We start from the raw sequence: 16,397 nt of genomic DNA, 5'->3' as shown, positions 1-16,397 counted from the left end.
AAAAGCTCTGGGTTCACAGATTTGCACTGTGGAGACCAAGTATTTAAATGTTCACTAGTATTTCAACCCCCCCAATAATAGTACCCAAATCACTTAAGTATATGTAACTGTGATATTTTAAAGGATGAAAAAAAAATGATGTAGAAAAAAAGTAGTGGACACTCTTGAAGGTATTGTGAAAGTTAAGCTAACATTTTTCTTAATTGCGAGTATAAATACTCCACCTCCAAATTTAACAAATTTTTAAATAAAAATCTATCAATTGTGAATGTCAACAAACTATAAAATTATTACTATTTCCCCCGTATCAACTTCAGTTGGTACTAAGAATAAAGTTTCAGGGGCCATATCTTGTCTCATTAAAACTGTTGGGGACGTTTGCTTATATAGAACTTTTACCATGTATAATTATTTAATATCTCTTTTTGAAGTACTGAGCAAATGGAGTTGCAAGCCAAATCCATTGGAATAAAAATGTTGGCAGGGGTGATATAAAGTCAAATTTTAAAATAGTGGATTTTGATTAAAATGATTTTTCTTTAAACAGATTTATTTGGTACTGGTTTTGTATCTGTTAACACAAAGAAAGAATAGTATTATGAAGTACATTCTTAGATTTGGTGCCCTAATTTTATCTCTGTATAACTTTACTACTTTAAACAAATTCATAAAACCTATACAATTGATGTTAAAATTAAGACTTGAAATCACACAACACATTAATCTTGGAAAAACGATCAAGAAAACAGCTATTAAATGTTAGAAGTAAGAATCACTAGGGATAATGGGAAATATTTTCAGCTAATTTTAGAAAAAGAAATAATACCATAAGTGCTTTTTATTTAGTGACATAAGCGACTGCTTTATAACCACCACCTGTGTTTTAGCTTTTTTTTAACAGACTATAAACAAAAAAAACTAAAAGTAATTAAGATAAAGAAACTTAAAAAAAAAAACTTCTTCCACTTCATGTGAAAAACATTAGCAATGTAAAAGCCTTTTTGTAAGAGGAAAGTAAAAATATTTTCCTAAAGCTAGTGGACTGTAATTCTTTTACACTGAAAGTAGAGAGAAACATTTATATCAAATATTAAACCTCCTAGAGCAAGCTCACTGCTTCCTAATTCAAAAGTAAGAAAGGGAAGCACAGGGAACATACAAAGGATGTACAAATGAATAATCTAAAATAAAATGCACCGTCTCCAGAAAAAATTACCACACAAAGTTCCAATGACAACAAAATACAATTCAAAGCCACGTTTGAAACTATGAATAAATATGCAAAATATGTACTACCTTCAAGGAAACAGCATGTTTTCTACTGACTACTTTTAAGTTGGCAGTTATAAGCCTAAATGGAAATCAAATGGGCAAAATGCAATTTTCAAAGGAAACTAAAGATGTGTAACAAGCACCATTAAAGTTGAATATTTAAAACACGATGAGTCCATGTGCAATATAATTTTGCTCTCAATTTTGATAATTCAAACCAACTTATTTACAGAGTAAGGACAAACATAGAAAGAAAACTTTGAATAATAAGCATATAAGAATGTAAAAAATTCAATTCAAAGAATACTTAATAAGCAATACATGTCAGGTCCAACAGCTCCAGTCAATAATGACAGTGTTAAAAAGTAGAATGTTCTCTCAATAAATAACGTTAGCATAAAACAGCAGTTCTCACAGATAAGGCAATGTTCTGAAAGGTGAACATTATATTGATTCAGTATAGGCTAAATCTAAATCTCCTATTTTACAGAAAAAGAAAACTTCCTAGAGATGTCTACAATCAAATTCACTTTGCTCCTGATGACATTAAAAAAAATTTTGCTCAAAAATTTGCACAAATTAATGCCATTTTCCTTTGCCACAATTTCTCAATTTGCCTCAATAAATTCATCTTACCAATTGTAGCTTTCAACTTTGAAAATATTTAACATGTAGCAATGTTCATAATAACACAGCCATGTTTTAAAATGTCTTATTAAATTTTAATGGTAGTGATAAGCTGCTCTATCTTACTTTGATAAGTCATGCTTTCCATTATGAAACACAACAGCATTCTTTGGCCGATACAATTCTTAGGGTCAATGTATTTTTGGTTTCTTCACTTTCTGTTTTCATTTAGCAAATCCAGAAGAGTGAAACCTTCCATACTTTAATAAAATGAATATATAAACAGTAGCTAGGCAAATTCTGTTACAAATGGCAGCAATGCAGTAGTCTCCAGCCCCTACAAAGGAGATATCCATTTCATATTATTTTAATAATCCATCTTTTTTTTAAAAGAAACAAATACTTTAGCTTCAATGCTCATGTTGAAAAAGGTTCGGATCTTTTGTTTTAATGCATTCTTTCGAAAGTAATACAATGAATATACAGTGTTAATTCCCACGAATATAACTATATATAACTACACTTTCTCATAAAGAAGCTCAATTAAGTTGATAAGCTTTCAGTTTGCATGAGTTTGAGATGAAACATGATTTTCCTGATTGCATGAGGTAGTAATTTTCACCCTCACTCGCTACAGAGGTACAATACACAGTGTAATACAGATATATACTTGTAAAATTTTTATACATGTCCGTTTGTATCTATTGAAGTTTACCACAAGAGTGCAGTCACTTGGATTTTTCAGAATTACTCTGCCATTAATCAGGATATGCTTCTCTTATACAAAATGCAACAATGTTTCAACATAATACTGTAATTAAATGTCAATAATGAAATATTTAACTTCAAGTAGAAGCACAATAAATCAAAAAACTGTATCTTCCTTATAATTAAAAAAAATTAATCTAAAGAAGAATCTATTGTAGGGGGAGAGGTGGCTACTGTAAAATTTTACACTTGAGTAAATAATCCTCCAAAGGTAGGCTGCTACATCCTACAAAAGAGAAAAAGTGTTTTCTCTAGTAAATAATTACCTTCTAAAACATAATTGAAGTCTCCCTAAAAATGGTTCAAAGACAAAAGTTGAAAATGGTGAAATAAAAGCCACTAGAGAAATCATAATGATTAATAAGAAAGGTTTTAGAGAGAGACATCGATCTAGGTTCAAAGGCCTGGTCATACCACTTATAGAAACTTACGACTTTTGGCAAGTTTCTTAATCCTTTTTAGTCTTAATTTTTTCACCTGTAAAACTGATCCTTGTGCTAAATAAGAGATAGTAAAAGAGGTATTATCAGCACTGAGCCTGATACTTAGGGCCCAATAAGGTAACTATAATGATTATTGTCAAGACAAACTTGGGTCGGGGGGTGTTTATTAGCGACCTTGCAAAAACTGCTATGTTCCTTGCTTTAAAACCCACTCTGTTAGTGTAATTACTGGTAGTTTTCTGCTGTTCACTTTCAATGCAAAGGACTTCATAGAATTAAGAAGAAAAGGGGGGTCAGGATTTAGAAACCTAATTTTACGGCTGGCAAGAACGTGGACTCAGGCAAAACTGTGTGCGCTGTAGAATTTGTTAGCTGGCCGTCATATTACCTTTTAATTATCCTAATGATCCCCAGCCGAGCTGATGGGGGGTTAAAAGGATATCTCCGGGGGAAGGCTTTTTAAAACAAAATTACTTTAGGCAAAAGAAAAGTCTAGCACCCAGGACAATACTAAAGAGGATGAGTTATTAATTACTTATTGAATGACTCACTAAAGCTGTATATTTCAGGCAGAAACTAACTGTCCAAGATATACGACTTACTACACAAAATTTTCATCTTCCATTCTGAACTGGATGGAATCCGTTTCCTCACCAAGCTCTCAATATTTAAAACTTCATCTTCGCTTAATTATTTCAAAAAACCCGAATGAGATAGGAATGATTAACCCTACATTAATGAAAAAGGAGTGGGCTTTAAAAGCTGTCAAGTAAACTGTCTACAGTTACACAGTTTGTAAGCTACAGAAGGACTGGGATTCGAACTCGTAGCTCTCGGGCTCCGAAATCTAAGCTTTTCTCGCTACACTCAAGCTTGCGCTTCCACTTGGCTTCCCTAAACCGTCCGGTAGAGAGAACATTCATTATGAAGCTTTTTTTTTTCTTTTTTTGTGTTTCCTTCTCTGTTGCCAACCCTTCCATTTCACACTACCTCCTATGTTGGGCTACGAATTCCATACAACAACAGTCGAGGTGCACTAAGGCTAGGAGTCGGAGTACAGACCCAAAGAACAGAAATTGGTTTTACTTCCTACGCGGAATGGAGGTCTGGCGCCAGCACCAAAAGCGACAAACAGGCAGGGGTCCAGAGAGGCTGCAGACCGCGCCCAGGTCTCAAGTTTTAGTCAAGGCCCACGTTCCGGCCAGGCGAGGGGAGCAGAGAAGGTTATCCTTTCTTGACACCCTCGCCGCCGCGGGAGCACAGAAGAGAAGGTTGGAGTCTCAGTAATAGTGCCCACAATAAATTCAAACCCCCTCTTCAGCCAGTTAAACGCACTTACTTGAGCGAAGTAATTTCCAAGACACAAGGCCGGCACCGGCAACGGGAAGGGCCCCTCGGTCCTCCTGCCTCAGACGCTGGTGGTGACGACATCCGAGCCGCGCCGCCGAGAGCGAAGGCCCGGCGCACGGAGCGCGCGCTCCCGACAGGGGCTGGGCGGCTCCGCGGCGCCACCTTTAAGCGTCACTGGTGGGGCTCTGCTTCTGAACACCGGGTTTGAACATGTCGCGGCTGAAGGGAGCAGCTGGGCGGGATCCCCGAGCGGGGTTCCGAGCTGAGAGGAGAGACCGCGGTGCCTCCGTACCCCAGGGGCTATTAAAGGCGGCGAGGAAGAGCGGGCAGTTAAACCTGTCGGGCCGCAACCTCAGTGAAGGTAAGATCCAGAGGTACGACCCGATTGTGCGACCTGGCAGAAAGCTCTTGCCCCACGTAGCCTCCCTTTCCTCTGGCCTGGGTTTGGCCGCCTTTTGCCCAGGCTCCTAGCCAGGATCCCGGTGCTCGAATTCAGGCACATAACATTTCCACTGGTTCGGTCAGCTCGTTCTGTTCCTCCTTTCGCTCCAGGAGTGTCTGGTGCAGCGAATGTGCTGGGAATACGGTTAAAATTTAAACGGGGCGCTTTCTGGGATTCCTACATTCTATGGAATAACAACATAATGTTTGACTAAATTAGCTATCAAGTGATGGGCACATGCTTTGTTTCTTTGGCCCTCTGTTCCTCCTCTTAATTTAATCACTTAGGGCAGTTATCAGCGCTAAAATTCTGTATTTTATCTGCTCCTTTGTGAACTTAGAGTGAATGTCACTGTTCTCTATCAAGACCATTTTCTGTGTGCAACTGAACAGGAGGAAATAAAAGGAATAATGAACATTATCCTAAATTGAAGATCAAGATGGATGTCATACTGAGTGAATTTGTGGCCATCCTGAAAATCTAGTAAAGATAAAAAGCACAAATCTGGACACCATGAACAAATAATAGCCAGATGCTCTTCTGATTTTCTGTTGTATACGGGAGGGAGTGGGAAGTGGGGAGAGAGAGATTATGGCATTCCTCTTGTTTTCCTCTGCTTACATTTAGGTTTAAGGCTACCTGGGATTAAAAGCTTCCATTTCCTTGTAATGATTGCTTTTTTTATTGTGCCATGTATAGAGTTGACCATTCAAGCAAATACTTGCTGAATGAATGAAAGAGTATATGACAAAATCTCTGCTGTACCTAGAAAAGCTTTTAATCAATGGGGACATTAGTATTCTAAAACTACAGATGTGCATATATACGCTTGCTTTTTCCAAAGCCTGGAACTTTCTACATGATACCTGACTAGGGTTCACTCTGCTTCCTATCCTCTGCTCAGATAGGCCCTTCCTAACTACGCTATCTAAATACCATTGCTAACATGTATTCTCTGTTTTTTAATAGCATTTATTACTATCAGAATTTATATTATGTATTTGTTTATTGTCTTCTCTCCTCTGCTAGAGTATTAGTTGTATGTGGTCAAGAAGCTTTGTTTTATTAATTGTTGTGTCCCTAACACTCAAAATAGTGCTTAGTACATAGTAGATTCTTATTAAACATTTGTGGAAGGAATAAGTAAATGAATGAGTACTTCCAAATACTAAGTGTGTGCTGGAATGTACTTATTGATTGGATCCAGATGGTTTAGTCTATTAAAGTTTCAGGGAGCAAATGAATTTTGACTCCTAGCTTCATGATGACATGGATCAGGGCTGTTTAGGTCATTATTGTATAAACAGAGCCTAACATAATATCTGGCACATACTAGGTACTCAGCAAATTATGTTGAAGGTACAATATTTCATAGGAGACAAAAGATGTAAATGGGAGAGGCATATGGTATCTATAGCTTATATATAAAAAAGGAATCCGTGTTATCATAATATAAAAGGTTTTTCTTTATCTAGTTGTAGCCTTCAACTTCATCTCTTGTCTTTCAGCCTTTGATATCCAAACTGCAGTAATTCTGAACTATTTGTAGTCCAGTATGGGGCCATGCTTCTTATTTCCATACCTTTGCTCATGTAACTTTGAGATGCTTAATCTCCCGGTGTTTTATTTTCTCATTTATAATGTGATAGTAGGAATAGAACCTACTAAGGTTTAAATGAGATAATACACATAAAAGTACATGGTAAAAAGTACATGGTAAAAATTGGCCATTGCTATTATTATTGCAATAGCCTCCTAAATGGTTTCCTAAATTTCTTGTCTTAAATCTCACCCTCTAAATCAGTGCCATTACCAAGAATTATCTTTCCAAAACAAAGATCTTACTATGTCATTCACATTTAATGACTCCCAGTAGCCCACAAGATTCAGCATAAAGTTCTTAGTACAACAAACAAAAAAAGTCTTTTGAAATCTTGCCCCTAAGCGTCTACAATAAAGCCTCCTGTCTCTTTTCGGAATCCTATACTTTAACAGCAACAACAATAGCAAATTGTTTTTCCCCCCGAACAACCGTACTTTAAGGTTGTTTTAGAACAGTTTTAGGATTCCAGAAAGTTGAACAGACAGTACAGAGAGTTCTCGTATACCCTCTCTCCCCAGCTCATAGTTGCCCCTATTATTAACATCTTGCATTATGTGGTACATTTGTCACAATTGATCAGCCAATATTGATATATCATTATTAATTAAAGTCCATTATTTACATTACTGTTCACTCTTAGTCTTACACAGTTCTATGAGTTTTGACAAATGCATGATGTCATGTGTCTACCATTCCAGTATCATATAGAATATTTTCACTGCCCTAAAAATCACCTGAGCCCTACCTGTTTATTCCTTACCTTGCTTCTCCAGAAGCCCTGGCAGCCACTCATCTTTTTTTTTTTTAAATAAATTTATTTATTTATTTATTTATAAGTGTGTTGGGTCTTCGATGCTGCATGTGGGCTTTCTCTAGTTGTGGAGAGCGGGGGCTACTCTTCGTTGTGATGTGAGGGCTTCTTATCACGGTGGCTTCTCTTGTTGTGGAGCATAGGCTCTAGGTGCGTGGGCTTCAGTAGTTGTGGCTCGCGGGCTCTAGAGCTGAGGCTCAGTAGTTGTGGTGCATGGGCTTAGTTGCTTCGCGGCATGTGGGCTTTTCCTGGGCACGGCTCGAACCCGTATCCCCTGCATTGGCAGGCGGATTCTTAACCACTGCGCCACCAGGGAAGTCCCAACCCCTCATCTTTTTACTCTTTCTATCGTTTTGCCTTTTCCAACACGTCATATAATTGGAATCATACAGTATGTAGCTTTTACAGACTGCCCTTTTTCACTAAGTAATGTGCATTTAGGGTTCCTCCATGTCTTTCCATGGCTTGATAGCTCATTTCATTTAACACTGAATGATATTCTATGGTACGGATGTACCATTTTATTTATCCATTCACCTTTCGAAGGACATTTTGGTTGCTTCCAGTTTTTGGCAATTATGAATGAAGCTGCTCTTTGTGTTCAGGTTTTTGCGTGGACATAAATTTTCAATTCATTTGGGTAAAAACCTAGGAGTGCCTTTGTTTTGCTTTTTGGAGCTTTCTGGATTTTTTTTTCCTTGAATATTTTTGATCTGCAGTTGGTTGAATATGCACATGTGGAACCCAAGGATGCAGAGGGCGGATTGTATACTCCAGGTCTTTCTTTCGTCCTTTATATTTATATGATTATATAAATGTATTTGTAAAGTGCAGTCATGTCCATTGTTTTTAAATTGGAAAAATAGAACCTAGCCTTTAATTTTGCTGTATACAACAAAAAGCAGTTAAAATTCTGTTGATTCTTTTTTTTTAAGAGCAAATGTGGATTTTTATTTTGAAAGAAATCATAATATATTTTAAAAAAATTTAAAGCTAACAAAAAATTTAAAGCTAACAAATAACAAAAACATTCCAATTTTCAGAAAGAACAATATATATTTTTTACTAACTACCTAACAGCTATATACAGTGCATGATTTCTATAATGCTTTATTTCCTACATTTTTTTTACATCTTTATTGGAGTATAATTGCTATACAACGGTGTATTAGTTTCTGCTTTATAACAAAGTGAGTCAGTTATACATATACATATGTTCCGATATCCCTTCCCTCTTGCATCTCCCTCCCTCCCACCCTCCCTATCCCACCCCTCTATGTGGTCACAAAGCACCGAGCTGATCTCCCTGTGCTATGCAGCTGCTTCCCACTAGCTATCTACCTTACGTTTGGTAGTGTATATATGTCCATGCCACTCTCTCACTTTGTCACAGCTTACCCTTCCCCCTCCCCATATCCTCAAGTCCATTCTCTACTAGGTCTGTGTCTTTATTCCTGTCTTACCCCTAGGTTCTTCATGACTTTTTTTTTTCTTAAATTCCATATATATGCGTTAGTATACAGTATTTGTCTTTCTCTTTCTGACTTACTTCACTCTGTATGACAGATTGTAGGTCCATCTACCTCATTACAAATACCTCAATTTCGTTTCTTTTCATGCCTGAGTAATATTCCATTGTATATATGTGCCACATCTTCTTTATCCATTCATCCGATGATGGGCACTTAGGTTGTTTCCATCTCCGGGCTATTGTAAATAGAGCTGCAATGAACATTTTGGTACATGACTCTTTTTGAATTTTGGTTTTCTCAGGGTATATGCCCAGTAGTGGGATTGCTGGGTCATATGGTAGTTCTATTTGTAGTTTTTTAAGGAACCTCCATACTGTTCTCCATAGTGGCTGTACCAATTCACATTCCCACCAGCAGTGCAAGAGTGTTCCCTTTTCTCCACACCCTCTCCAGCATTCATTGTTTCTAGATTTTTTGATGATGGCCATTCTGACCAGTGGGAGATGATATCTCATTGTAGTTTTGATTTGCTTTTCTCTAATGATTAATGATGTTGAGCATTCTTTCATGTGTTTGTTGGCAATCTGTATATCTTCTTTGGAGAAATGTCTATTTAGGTCTTCTGCCCATTTTTGGATTGGGTTGTTTGTTTTTTGGTTACTGAGCTGCATGAGCTGCTTATAAATTTTGGAGATTAATCCTTTGTCAGTTGCTTCATTTGCAAATATTTTCTCCCATTCTGAGGGTTGTCTTTTTGTCTTGTTTATGGTTTCCTTTGCTGTGCAAAAGCTTTGAAATTTCATTAGGTCCCATTTGTTTATTTTTGTTTTTATTTCCATTTCTCTAGGAGGTGGGTCAAAAAGGATCTTGCTGTGATTTATGTCATAGAGTGTTCTGCCTATGTTTCCCTCTAAGAGTTTGATAGTTTCTGGCCTTACATTTAGGTTTTTAATCCATTTTGAGCTTACTTTTGTGTATGGTGTTCGGGAGTGATCTAATCTTATTCTTTTACATGTACCTGTCCAGTTTTCCCAGCACCACTTATCGAAGAGGCTGTCCTTTCTCCACTGTACATTCCTGCCTCCTTAATCAAAGATAAGGTGACCATATGTGTGTGGGTTTATCTCTGGGCTTTCTATCCTGTTCCATTGATCTATCATTCTGTTTTTATGCCAGTACCATACTGTCTTGATTACTGTAGCTTTGTAGTATAGTCTGAAGTCAGGGAGCCTGATTCCTCCAGCTCTGTTTTTCATTCTCAAGATTGCTTTGGCTATTCGGGGTCTTTTGTGTTTCCATACAAATTGTGAAATTTTTTGTTCTAGTTCTGTGAAACATGCCAGTGGTAGTTTGATAAGGGAGTGCATTGAATCTGTAGATTGCTTTATGTAGTAGAGTCATTTTCACAGTGTTCATTCTTCCAATCCAAGAACATGGTATATCTTTCCATCTATTTGTATCATCTTTAATTTCTTTCATCAGTGTCTTATAATTTTCTGCATACAGGTCTTTTGTCTCCTTAGGTAGGTTTATTCCTAGATATTTTATTCTTTTTGTTGCAATGGTAAATGGGAGTGTTTTCTTGATTTCACTTTAAGATTTTTCATCATTAGTGTATAGGAATGCCGGAGATTTCTGTGCATTAATTTTGTATCCTGCTACTTTACCAAATTCATTGGTTAGCTCTCTTAGTTTACTGGTAGCATCTTTAGGATTCTCTATGTATAGTATCATGTCATCTGCAAACAGTGACAGCTTTACTTCTTCTTTTCCGATTTGGATTCCTTTTATTTCCTTTCCTTCTCTGATTGCTGTGGCTAAAACTTCCAAAACTATGTTGAATAAGAGTGGTGAGAGTGGGCAACCTTGTCTTGTTCCTGATCTTAGTGGAAATGGTTTCAGTTTTTCACCATTGAGGACGATGTTGGCTGTGGGTTTGTCATATATGGCCTTTATTATGTTGAGGAAAGTTCCCTCTATGCCTACTTTCTGCAGGGTTTTTATCATAAAAGGGTGTTGACTTTTGTCGAAAGCTTTCTCTGCATCTATTGAGATGATCATTTGGTTTTTCTCCTTCAATTTGTTAATATGGTGTATCACGTTGATTGATTTGTGTATATTGAAGAATCCTTGCATTCCTGGAATAAACCCCACTTGATCATGGTATATGATCCTTTTATTGTGCTGTTGGATTCTGTTTGCTAGTATTTTGTTGAGGATTTTTGCATCTATGTTCATCAGTGATATTGGCCTGTAGTTTTCTTTCTTTGTGACATCCTTGTCTGGTTTTGGTATCAGGGTGATGGTGGCCTCATAGAATGAGTTTGGGAGTGTTCCTCCCTCTGGTCTGTTTTGGAAGAGTTTGAGAAGGGTAGGTGTTAGCTCTTTTCTAAATGTTTGGTAGAATTCGCCTGTGAAGCCATCTGGTCCTGGGCTTTTGTTTGTTGGAAGATTTTTAATCACAGTTTCAATTTCAGTGCTTGTGAATGGTCTGTTCATATTTTCTATTTCTTCCTGATTCAGTCTTGGCAAGTTGTGCATTTCTAAGAATTTGTCCATTTCTTCCAGGTTGTCCATTTTATTGGCATAGAGTTGCTTGTAGTAGTCTCTCATGATCTTTTGTATTTCTGCAGTGTAGGTTGTTACTTCTCCTTTTTCATTTCTAATTCTATTTATTTGAGACTTCTCCCTTTTTTCTTGATGAGTGTGGCTAATGGTTTATCAATTTTGTTTATCTTCTCAAAAAACCAGCTTTTAGTTTTACTGATTATTGCTATCATTTCCTTCATTTCTTTTTCATTTATTTCTGATCTGATTTTTATGATTTCTTTCCTTCTAATAGCTTTGGGTTTTTGTTGTTCTTCTTTCTGTAATTGCTTTAGGTGCAAGGTTAGGTTGTTTATTCGAGATGTTTCCTGTTTCTTAAGGTAGGATTGTATTGGTATAAACTTCCCTCTTAGAACTGCTTTTGCTGCGTCTCATACATTTTGGGTCATCGTGTCTCCATTGTCATTTGTTTCTAGGTATTTTTTAATTTCCTCTTTGATTTCTTCAGTGACCACTTCGTTATTAAGTAGTGTATTGTTTAGCCTCCATGTGTTTGTATTTTTTACGGATCTTTTCCTTAATTGATACTAGTCTCATAGCATTGTGGTCGGAAAACATACTTGATACAATTTCAATTTTCTTAAATTTACCAAGGCTTGATTTGTGACCCAAGATATGATCTATCTTGGAGAATGTTACATGAGCACTAGAGAAAAATGTGTAATCTGTTGTTTTTGGATGGAATGTCCTATAAATATCAATTAAGTCCATCTTGTTTAATGTATCATTTAAAGCTTGTGTTTCCATATTTATTTTCATTTTGGATGATCTGTCCATTGGTGAAAGTGGGGTGTTAAAATCCCCTACTATGAATGTGTTACTGTCGATTTCCCCTTTTATGGCTGTTAGTATTTGCCTTATGTATTGAGGTGCTCCTATGTTGAGTGCATAAATATTTACAATTGTTATATCTTCTTCTTGGATCGATCCTTTGATCATTATGTAGTGTCCTTCTTTGTCTCTTCTAATAGTCTTTATTTTACGTCTATTTTGTCTGATATGAGAATTACTACTCCAGCTTTCTTTTGGTTTCCATTTGCATGGAATATCTTTTTCCATCTCCTTACTTTCAGTCTGTATGTGTCCCTAGGTCTGAAGTGGGTCTCTTGTAGACAGCATATATATGGGTCTTGTTTTTGTATTCATTCAGCCAATCTGTGTCTTTTGGTGGGAGCATTTAGTCCATTTACATTTAACGTAATTATCGATATGTATGTTCCTATTCCCAATTTCTTAATTGTTTTGGGTTCGTTATTGTAGGTCTTTTCCTTCTCTTGTGTTTCTTTCCTAGAGAAGTTCCTTTAGCATTTGTTGTAAAGCTGGTTTGGTGGTGCTGAACTCTCTCAGCTTTTGCTTATTTGTAAAGGTTTTAATTTCTCCCTCAAATCTGAATGAGATCCTTGCTGGGTAGAGTAATCTTGGTTGCAGGTTTTTCTGCTTCATCACTTTAAATATTTCCTGCCAGTCCCTTCTGGCTTGCAGAGTTTCTGCTGAAAGATCAGCTGTTAACCTTATGGGGATTCCCTTGTGTGTTATTTGTTGTTTTTCACTTGCTGCTTTTAATATGTTTTCTTTGTATTTAATTTTTGACAGTTTGATTAATATGTGTCTTGGTGTATTTCTCCTTGGATTTATCCTGTATGGGACTCTCTGTGCTTCCTGGACTTGATTAACTATTTCCTTTCACATATTAGGGAAGTTTTCAACTATAATCTCTTCAAATATTTTTTCAGTCCCTTTCTTTTTCTTTTCTTCTTCTGGAACCCCTATAATTCGAATGTTGGTGCGTTTAATGTTGTCCCAGAGGTCTCTGAGACTGTCCTCAGTTCTTGTCATTCTTTTTTCTTTATTCTGACCTGCAGTAGTTATTTCCACTATTTTATCTTCCAGGTCACTTATCCGTTCTTCTGCCTCAGTTATTCTGCTATTGAACCCTTCTAGAGTATTTTTAATTTCATTTATTGTGTTGTTCATTGTTGCTTATTTCATCTTTAGTTCTTCTAGGTCCTTGTTAAATGTTTCTTGCATTTTGTCTATTCTATTTCCAAGATTTTGGATCATCTTTACTGTCATTATTCTGAATTCTTTTTCAGGTAGACTGCCTATTTCCTCTTCATTTGTTAGGTCTGGTGAGTTTTTATCTTGCTCCTTCATCTGCTGTGTGTTTTTCTGTCTTCTCATTTTGCTTATCTTACTGTGTTTGGGGTCTCCTTTTTGCATGCTGCAGGTTCGTAGTTCCCATTGTTTTTGGTGTCTGTCCCCAGTGGCTAAAGTTGGTTCAGTGGGTTGTGTAGGCTTCCTGGTGGAGGGGACTAGTGCCTGTGTTCTGGTGGATGAGGCTGGATCCTGTCTTTCTGGTGGGCAGGTCCACGTCTGGTGGTGTGTTTTGGGGTGTCTGTGGACTTATTATGATTTTAGGCAACCTCTCTGCTAATGGATGGGGCTGTGTTCCTGTCTTGCTAGTTGTTTGGCATAGGGTGTCCAGTACTGTAGCTTGTTGGTCGTTGAGTGAAGCTGGGTGCTGGTGTTGAATGGAAATCTCTGGGAGATTTTCGCCGTTTGATTTGGAGCTGGGAGGTCTCTTGTGGACCAGTGTCCTGAAGTTGGCTCTCCTACCTGAGAGGCACAGCACTGACTCCTGGCTGTAGCACCAAGAGCCTCAATATCATTTTCTGTTTTAAGAATGGAAAGGTAGTTCAGGCCTTCCTGTAGCATGGTTGCTATAATCTGTTTTTCTTCAATCACAGCATTTAATCTGTTTACATTTAATATAATTATTGATACATTTGAGTTTAAATCTATATTATTTTATTTTCATTCTTTCCATTTTGTTACCTTTTTCTTGTTTTATTTTGGTTTAATTTTTTTTTTAATTTTTATTGGAGTATAGTTTATTTACAATGTTGTGTTAGTTTCCGGTGTACTTCAAAGTGAATCTGTTATACATATACATATATCGACTCTTTTTTTAGATTCTTATCCCATATAGGCTATTACAGAGTACTGAGTAGAGTTCCCTGTGCTATGCAGTAGGTCCTTATTATTTAGTTATCTATTTTATATATAGTAGTGTGTATATGTCAATCCCAGTCTTCCAATTTATCCGCCCCCAAAAAAATTCTATTGATTGTTATTCTTAAGTGGTGGCCTCCTGAAATGGATTCTTCTTAATGAGGTCACTTGTAAGAGCTGTGAGGCATTTTACTAACTAGATGGGGTTGTTAACTGGTATCCGTACAGTGCAGATAAATATTTACCTGTAACTGAAATCTGTGTACTCTTGAGGGTTTTTAGATATGCTTTCTTTTCTAGTTCCTTTGTGAAAGAACTAGGTCCTAGTTCTTCTGTAAAAATACTATTTATTATTTTCCTCTTTATATAACCAATATGTCTACTATAGAAAACGTAGAATCTATATACAGCATAAAAAATGAAAATAACCATCTACGGTTATCACTGTTGATATTTTGGAGGTTTTTCTTTTATAATTTTTTTTTGTGTGTGAATATATTTAATTTACTTTCTGTTTTTTTATTTTTAACAAATTTGGAATTGTACTGAATTCTGCTTTTTTGACTTCTATTTGTACATTTTTCAGGAACACTTGAAAAATAGAGTCATTAAAATAATCAGATAATAGTCTGTCTTATGAATATTGTGATTAATTTAAATATCCAAATATTGTTGGCAGTTTTAGAGTCATCATTCTTAGTGTCAGTTCTATAAGTTACTTAGAAAGGTATACCCAAACAAAATAACTAATAATAACCAGCTTCAAAGAAGAACATTAGAAATATTCTGGAAATTTTAAGTGACAGCTCTTTTTATGAGCAGCAGTGTGGGAATATATTATCTTTTGTTCAATATAGATATTGCAGCTCTTTTTCATTGGACCAGATAAAATGAAAGTAGAATTGTAAAGGAGATATTGATTGTTGCCTTGTGCTTGTATGACCATGGCAGAACAGAAGTGTAGGAATGTTTTTGAGTGACTTATCAAAAACTCAATGAAAGTAAGAGGGGCCAGTGTTTGGAGCAAAAGAATGCTGTAAATTCTAAAGGAAACCACACTATTGAACTGACGAGAACATTAGTAAGTGGATGATTTATTAAATAAGCCAATTAAATTAGTTTGGAAAACATATTATTTGAAAGAGAAATATGGGTGTAAGGCTATCATTCCTTATCTTGAAGAGAGCAGTTTGGTTAGTTTCTGTTTGTGGAATTAAGTAAATAGGTCTAGGGCTTCTAGGCCACAAGATGTCATGTTGTCTGTTTTAGGGTAATGAGAATTTGCCATGTTCAGTTTGTACAGTTTGTTGTGACACAATAAAAAGTGTAACACAAATCATATGTTTACTAAGATTTTAAATAACCATCCTTAAATCTGTATTAACCATGTTCTGCTTTACTATTTAGCTTAACTCTGTATTTTGACTTCTGATTGTCTTAATGGAATTTACTGTTATATTCTAAAAAGCTAATGAGAATTAACCAAAGTATCCAGATTTTATAACAAATAATTCCAGAAAGAAACTACACTTCCAGGTGAATAGATCGTCAAAACAAGCTAATTCTTAAACAGTTCTTAGAAATGGAAACACGAGGCAAGTGCCTTAATCCATATGTAATGGCAAAATCTGAGGTGAACATTTAATTTTTAGTGTACTGAAATCCAGGGAAGTCTACTTGTTTAGATTATAAAACAAGGACCTTGATAGTTAATTGAAAACCCCATTCCTATTTCTTGATCTGTTGATATATTTCTAAATGTTAGTATTTTAACCTGTTGGGATGTGTATCCCAAGTTATCGCCAATGCCAAAGTTTATTTAATAAATTAGTGCAAATTTAAACTTACCCTTATATTAATATCATGTTCACTCACTTGCATTTTAATATGTTTTCTTGAGTAGAAGAGAAAAAATACAGGCTGGGAAGAATGGAATTATAGTTTCAGTGAGGCTTGTCTTCACTATAAAACTGAATGTACCCTCAGGTTA

General features: G+C 36.2%; 2 protein-coding genes across 2 annotated transcripts in view; one reads left to right on the top strand and one right to left on the bottom strand.

The window, feature by feature from the left end:
* Positions 1-4,536, bottom strand: part of SRSF11 (serine and arginine rich splicing factor 11) — a 54,853-nt gene extending 50,317 nt beyond the window's left edge. The window contains exon 1 of the mRNA XM_065873061.1: positions 4,450-4,536. The gene's annotated coding sequence lies outside the window, so the exon portion shown is untranslated. The remainder of the gene's footprint in view (positions 1-4,449) is intronic.
* A 134-nt stretch (positions 4,537-4,670) lies between these two features.
* Positions 4,671-16,397, top strand: part of LRRC40 (leucine rich repeat containing 40) — a 56,219-nt gene continuing 44,492 nt past the window's right edge. The window contains exon 1 of the mRNA XM_065889416.1: positions 4,671-4,821. Coding sequence (XP_065745488.1) covers positions 4,671-4,821 — 151 coding nt within the window. The remainder of the gene's footprint in view (positions 4,822-16,397) is intronic.

Source organism: Phocoena phocoena, chromosome 1 (genome assembly GCF_963924675.1).
Source record: "Phocoena phocoena chromosome 1, mPhoPho1.1, whole genome shotgun sequence".
Lineage (NCBI taxonomy): Eukaryota > Metazoa > Chordata > Mammalia > Artiodactyla > Phocoenidae > Phocoena > Phocoena phocoena.
This window is presented reverse-complemented; position numbering and strand designations above follow the sequence as displayed.